The sequence below is a fragment of the Formica exsecta genome, unplaced genomic scaffold, assembly GCF_003651465.1.
Source record: "Formica exsecta isolate Colony F162 unplaced genomic scaffold, ASM365146v1 scaffold120, whole genome shotgun sequence".
Classification (NCBI taxonomy): Eukaryota; Metazoa; Arthropoda; class Insecta; order Hymenoptera; family Formicidae; genus Formica; species Formica exsecta.
The window spans coordinates 1,615,122-1,622,563 of record NW_021848537.1 but is presented as its reverse complement, the minus strand read 5'-3'; the positions used below and the strand labels follow the sequence as shown (position 1 = coordinate 1,622,563).

The 7,442-nt window shown below is 35.9% G+C and overlaps 1 protein-coding gene across 1 annotated transcript in view; it reads left to right on the top strand.

Annotated features, from left to right (window-relative positions):
• The first annotated feature begins 6,716 nt into the window (after window positions 1–6,716).
• The window catches only part of LOC115241986 (eukaryotic translation initiation factor 4 gamma 2-like), a 13,126-nt gene continuing 12,400 nt past the window's right edge, over window positions 6,717–7,442 (top strand). Inside the window, exons 1-2 of the mRNA XM_029817986.1 lie at window positions 6,717–7,066; window positions 7,160–7,437. Coding sequence (XP_029673846.1) covers window positions 6,839–7,066; window positions 7,160–7,437 — 506 coding nt within the window. The 5' untranslated portion in view covers window positions 6,717–6,838. The remainder of the gene's footprint in view (window positions 7,067–7,159; window positions 7,438–7,442) is intronic.

The following is a 7,442-nucleotide window of genomic DNA, read 5'->3' as shown; positions in this document are numbered from 1 at the left end:
AAAAAAAAAAAAATATATTATATAGTGTAATAGATAAAATAAATAAAATAATATTATACTAATTAAAAATAATTAAATAAAAGTTAAACAGTTAAACATCTCAGAATAATTTCTCCGTAAAATTATATAATCTCGACATTAAATCTGAATTTTTCTGAATCTCAAATTCATTTTTAACTTATACTAATTAAAAATAATTAAATAATATTATAAAAGTTAAACATCTCAGAATAATTTCTCCGTAAAATTATATAATCTCGACATTAAATCTGAATTTTTCTGAATCTCAAATTCAGGCTTTTTTTTTTAACTTACGTTTCAATACTTGCGTGCGACACGCGTCGCGGCACGCGTGCCCGCTATTGCGCGAATCAGCTTATCTCTCGCACGTGCGTTCACGCGTGGTTTTCCCTTCCTTCCTCTCTTTGATCTCTCTCTTTCTCTTTATCTTCCTCTTTTACAATATGCGCGACGAGCAACGAAAGTACCCAGAGTCTTGTCTCGTTGCGGACTCGCCACGCGAGTCAAGACTCGCGATTATCTTAATCCTTTATGCATCCTTCCAGGAAGAAGACGATGCATGCGCGCGTTAGAAAATAATTACAACGCGGTTGCAAACTTATGTAATTTGCTATAATTCACTTTTACCTTTTATTTAACCAGAGACTTATTATATAGAGTTATCTCATTATTATTTATTAATTATAATTAATAAATATGTTTACGATATATATATTGTAATATACAATATAAAAAATTGTAATATATATAAAAATATTAATTTGAAGTCAGATCGAAAGTACTCGGACTTGCGTGTTATTTAAAAAAATTTTCAAGTTCTCTAATCTTTAAAAAAAAATGTCTTTTTCGTCGTGATACGAGTGCAAATTAATGCTATTGTTACGACTTGATCGGCTCGGCTGCCTTCGTCGATTACGACACCGATTGTAACGACCGGCGTAGAAATGCTAATGTTGTGCCGAGTTAGCATCGGCACCTTTTTCAATTCTCGTCGCCTTCGTCATCGACACGCTAGGTGTCAACAACCTAGCAGGATGTGCGACATAAACGCGTCTCTCATCTCCTTCAGGTTAATTTTACTTTCTATCGGCTCTCTCGATGATACACGCCATGACACATTTCGATGCTTATTTTATCTTAACTAACGTGATGTCGTGTGGACGCGTTCGCGATAATGGCACACCACCTGTTTGTGTCACCCGGCTTACGCAAGTAATATCGCGCGCGATCGGCTTAGAAATAACTATAATTAATGCTCAAAAGTATGGTGAAAATATTTCAATTAATCTCGTCGGGATGTGATTTGTGAACCGTAAAATCCAAGTTAATTTAAAGTGTTCGTTGCATTAGATTATCGGGTTATTGAGTTTAATTATTTGTAGCGTATATATGTAATTTTGCGGAACGTATGCGGTGTGTCTAGGATTTAGTTAATGAATAAATATTAATTTGATTTATGTATATATAGCATTGGATTATACATTTGATTATTTATACTTGCTTTATAATAGCACTGACATTTGCCACTTCTATGCAAGAATGAATATTTTACAAATTTATTCTTTCGTATTACGTCAACTTTTTGTACGCAACACATAATTCAGAGGATAAGAATAATTAAATGTTCGCGGAAGAATAATTAATCTTTTTTTTTTTTTGATCGGCCACATAAAAAGTAAGGTTGTAAATATACGCATTTTACTTGAGTTATTTCAAGTGAGTTTATATTTGTATGATCTCTATCTATTTATTTATTTATTTAATTTTTTGATATAAAATATATATAAATCACACGAGATTTGTGGATATAATATAATAAATAATTAAAACAGGAAAAAAGAAGACAGCACTGTTAAGTGTAAATATCCGACACGTTTATTACAGATTCTTTCTTTTTTCGCTTTTTTATATATTTTTTTTATATATTTAATTTGTAATGACTTGCAATAATTGTCGATTTTTTGCATCAACAGAATTTGATTATTTTTTTTTTTAATAATTTATTATTTGATTGTTGTTTGGAATTTTTTTTTTCCAGGTAATTTCCTTTTTATTAATGATAAGCTGTTTGATTATAAAAACTTGTTTGAATCTTTGGCATATGGAATTCACCAAACGTTATCGCATTATCCTCCTATAAGTAAAAAATTAACGAATTATAATATTTGCTGAATTGAATTCTTATATCTTTTAATCTTTCTTCAGACATATTTCTCACAATTATTAGAGAGACAGTAATTAATATATCTAGTAATCCCTCCTCAGACATCTTGCTCTCTCGTTATCTTTATATTCAGTATCCAAGTGGAAATTCGTCGAACGAGTTCTTTTTCACGACATTGTTTTTTCACGATAATGTGACATTGTCGGCGCTTTTCGCGATCGCGCGCGCATTTGTATGTGTGAGAGCGGGTGTTCTCGCCGGTGGTACCGGCGTAGAAAGTGGGTCGCAGAAAGCAAGGCCACTGACACTGGCCGCAACACATTGCGTCTTTCTTCCGGCGGCGGTAGCGTGATTCCTCCCTCCTTCCCCTCCTTCCCTTTCTTCCTTCCTTTCTTCCTTAGTTCCTTAATATGTGTCGCGTCTCCTTTCTCCCTTTGTTACGCTCGCGTCTCGCGAGAGTCGTCGTCATTGCCATCATTCGGTCGCCCGGCGGCTCCGGCGAATCCGCGTCGTAATATTTGCCGGTGAAAATACCGAGATGACGACGACGATGAATGTTCCTTCCTTCGTTATGTCACGAACAGGTCAGCCGTCTCGATTTCGCGCCCAAGGGCCCTTTCTTTCCAATCAAAATATGATCAATATCATGGCGTTTGAGGCCGCAAACGATCGAAATTGGGCCGGATCTTGTTGCGCCGAACCGTGATTAATCTTATTTAATTCGAATGTTCATGTAAAGTATATTAAAAATTATTAAATAAATATTTTGTATATATAAATTAAATATATTAATTAAATATATTTAATTATATGGGAGATTTTATATTAATATACATTTACACATATAATTATTAAAAAAAAAACTACGTAGTAATTGAATAATTATTACATTTTATGTTTATTCTATGCGATTCGATGCGCTATCGTATAAATTTTTCGCTCAAACGTGATTTCGTTTTTTTTTTTTTTTTTTTTTTTTTTTTTGCAACGAAAACCCGCATAAGGTGAAAAACGATTTTCCTCATTTCGCGCGCTCACTTTCTCCGGCATACTTGTTCCGAGAATAAACCTGCTTGCGGATGAGACTCGATCAATTTGCAACGTAATAATCATCGGCGACGATTCTCACTCTGTGAATTTCGTGAATCAACGATGCGTCTTGTTATTACTTTTTTTAGGTGATATAATAAATAAATGAATCATTCTGTATCTTTCATTAATTAACGTTAATACTCTGACATCACCGAAATTCTTTAGTTACTTTTTTCTCGATATATTCGACATTTTGTCTATTTTAATATCAACTGATTTAAAATATTAAAAATTTGTTGCACGCAAGGAGAGGAACTTTTATTCTTTTTTTTTCTCAAAAATCAGCGGCAGTAGATTTTGATAGATTTTTCTAATACGTACCAATACCAATATCGTGTGACGCAAGGCATCGCTTCTCATTACAAAATAATTGCACAGTTTTCGCATGGATAATCGATATAATCCTGTCGATGGGATTTCGCTCAATAACATCGAAGAAAGCCCGCTCGTTTCATTCGTGCACTGACGTCGTTGTAAATCCATCTTGCCAATGACCCCTGGAGAAACTCTCACTCTGGTCTACCCGCTGCCTTTCCCCTTTTAGTTTACTTGTCCGTTGACGAATCTCGTTACACGATCATTCATTCTTTCGCGCCATTCTCAAAGACGAACTTTCAATAATAAATTGTTAAATTTTTCAATTTTTTTTCACATCCAGTTTAAGTCTATATATGTTTGAATAGATTTCAATATTCGATATTTTCATAATTTGAGTTATATTTCAAACTATCAATCCGGATATCGTGACGAATCAAATTATCCAGCAAATCATATGTTTGATTTTCAACGACTTGTTGTAAGATTCAAATACTGACTGGATTATCCAAGGATTAAATGATATTCGTTATGTCAGGAAATACTTATCTACGATACATATTTATGGTACAGTGCAATCTATCATGTAATTTATGAATTTGATGTAATATATATTTGCTTTTACGTGATAGACGTATTTTACTTAATGTCATGAGAAAGTATTCGTAAATGATGTATAAATAAATCAAAGTCTTTAAATTAATGCAGAGAATGAATATATATTCTTATATATTTATTCAATATTAATAATAATTTAATAATACAATTTAACATTATGTAATATGTTTTAAAAATATTTAGGGTGAGAAAATTATAATAAATTGTTTATTAAATTAGCGATATCACACGTCGTTACCTTTCTAACGGTAACTCTACGAGAATAAAGAGAAATGCATATCTAAGAATTAGAAATGAATATCTAAGGTGCAAAATTTAGAAAATAAAATTTACGTAATCGAAACATTAGTAGTACTCACGTTTTACGCGAGATTCCAAGGATGAACAAAACACACAAAGATTAATACGAACAATTATATACTAAGTACTATCGTACTTTATGAAAAATACAATGTATAAGAAAAATCTTAGTATTAGTAAATAAATGAGTAAGAAATAGAACAGGAGATTGATAAGAGATAAGAGTGAACTTATCAATGTCGTAATGGCTCTGTTAATAGAGATGGTAGACATTTTTTTGATAATTTTATTATAAGATAACAAAGAGACGGGTAAGAAATTGTTTGCTCGATTTGCGTAATCAATTCGTTGTGATTTATCGGACGCGAGAACGCAGAGTCATTCTGCGTTTTAATTAGACGAAGAGAAACGGAAAATACATATATCTGCGAACACGAGCTGGTCTTTACCTTCTTCGATAAACAGTCAGCGACGTCGTCATTTCGCGGCATAATATTATTGCTTTAATTTCGCGCCGATGAAAAATAATTGCGACGACACGCTGTTTTGTCTCACGCGACGTTTCCTTTTGTCCATTTTCGCGTGGATGTGTTTCCATATTCTTGCGATTTATACAACAAAATCTAAGCGAAACACGATGAGATGAAACGAGGTTGCCATCGGCGTTATTAAAAAAATATCTCGTTACACGTGTAAACATGTTTAGTATTTTTCGCGATCTTGGATCTTTCCATCTCTGTTTGTTTTTGGCAAATTCTTTTCTCGTTCGCGGAAAAACTTTGATATAATTTAATCGATGATGGAAATTGCCGAACAATCTCAAAATTGACGACGACTTTTCAGAGTCGGAGAAGGAGAAGGAAAAACGGCACGAACGAGAACAAAGACTTGGCAGGAGAAATTAACCATTCAGTCATTAATTTAATTACAACGTGCGATCACACACATACACGCGTCGTCTCTATTATCGGCCACTTTCACGTTGTAACTAACATATTGCCAGTTGTTTTTCTTATTTTTCCCCCTTCACGCGGAGGTGCATTGTTTCTTTACGTAAAACGCATTCGAAAAAATGTGAAAGCGATCGCGGGTAGCGTCGATGAATTATGTAAATTGTCACTCGCTGACGAAAATTACTCGGAGAAATTTACGATGTTGACACTGTAAATTATATTTTTTTTTCAAGTGCTAAAGATACAATTAAGCAATCTCTGCATTTTATGACGATATGCTAAATTAAAAAAACTCTGTGTAAATTTGATAGAGTTTCCTGATCAATCTCCGAAAAATTTATAGAATCAAATTTTCACGTAGAAATTGTGGGAAAAGAAAGGATCCGTTTATGATGGAAAGGATCTAGCGGAGAGGCCGCAAAGAAGAATATTTACGATCTTTTCGCATGACAATCCGCGCATGTGCGCCTGCCACGTCTATTCTTAACGAAAACGTGTGGCGTGAGACTTTTTTTTCGCGCGATACATCGTCGGCCGGATCGCCTTGGACAGGCTGGATCGTTGCAGCCCGCCAAATCTCTTTCACGGGAGATGACTGTATCTTTTTCTTCGAATTTTCATTCTCGGGTTCTCGTCCGCGAATACTTAATCCATTCGAATCGCGAGACAAAGGAGATACTCGGATATCGTAACACTAGACAACTGCATCTGGATGTAACAAACAAAAATCTTAATTGTTCCATCCGCGCGTAAAAAAAAAAAATTGATGCGTGTTATCTACGTAACTTGCGATTAATCCACGCATTTCCGTGCATGTTGCACTGCGTGTGACATTGAATTATAGAAAAAATGACGGAAAGAGAGAGACGAGATCTCTCCCTCTTTCTCTCTCGCTTCCTCGCAAGAGCGGGAATCGGACGCATGCTGAAAGCCCTCGAAGCACTTGACGTGACCTTGCTTTGTCACTGACCTGTCCTAGGCGGTGCTTGCAGGCTGGTGCCATAGCAACGCACTTGGACGCACGTGTGTGCGTGCGTATGTGTTTACGTCGAGTCGCGCTCTCTCGGTGGCTGCTCGTTCGAGGGCGGCCACCCACTCGCTCGACTTTGATTCCGTCGACTACGTCCGTTGACGCGTCCCGTCCGGTGCAATGGCATCTTAAATTTCGATTAAAAATAGCGCCTTCGTGAAATAAAGGCGAGGTCTGCGAATGCTGCGTAAAATGTCAGCTCAACATTGTCAGGAAATAACAAAAAAAAAAAAAAAAAAAAAAAAACAATAGAAACGCGAGAACGCGTTACTTATTACAAAAAATAGTGCGCAAATCGTCCCTGTACGTTGCTACTTGCGTTGACACTGACATTAGAAAAATTCGATGCCTTCCAGGGACGATATTCGCTCCCTATCCACTGAGCTACGCTGGATCCCTCCTTCAACTGTTAGACGCGATGCACTCACCCCAGAAAGCCGAAATGATCTCATCTTTAGAAAGGTACGGGGTATTCTTAACAAGCTCACACCGGAAAAATTCGCAAAGCTGAGCAACGACCTGCTCAACGTTGAGCTTAATTCCCATGTGATTCTCAAGGGTGTTATTTTCTTGGTACGTATTGATGCGTCGTAAAATGATGATATTTATCGTATAAGACGCTTTGATGCTGGTTCATTAAAAAAAATATCAATAACAATTTTTTAGATCTTCGAAAAAGCGCTTGATGAACCCAAGTACAGTTCTATGTACGCACGGCTGTGCAAACAGCTGTCTGACGAAGCCGCAAACTTTGAACCCCGTAAACCGATCGATGAAAGTCAAAAAGGCCAGAGCACATTCAGAGTCCTTTTACTTAACAAGTGCAAAGACGAGTTCGAAAATCGTTCAAAAGCAAGCGAGGCGTTCGAGAATCAGGATGAGCTTGGTCCAGAGGAAGAAGAGCGCCGGCAGGTGGCCAAGCGCAAGATGCTCGGTAACATCAAGTTTA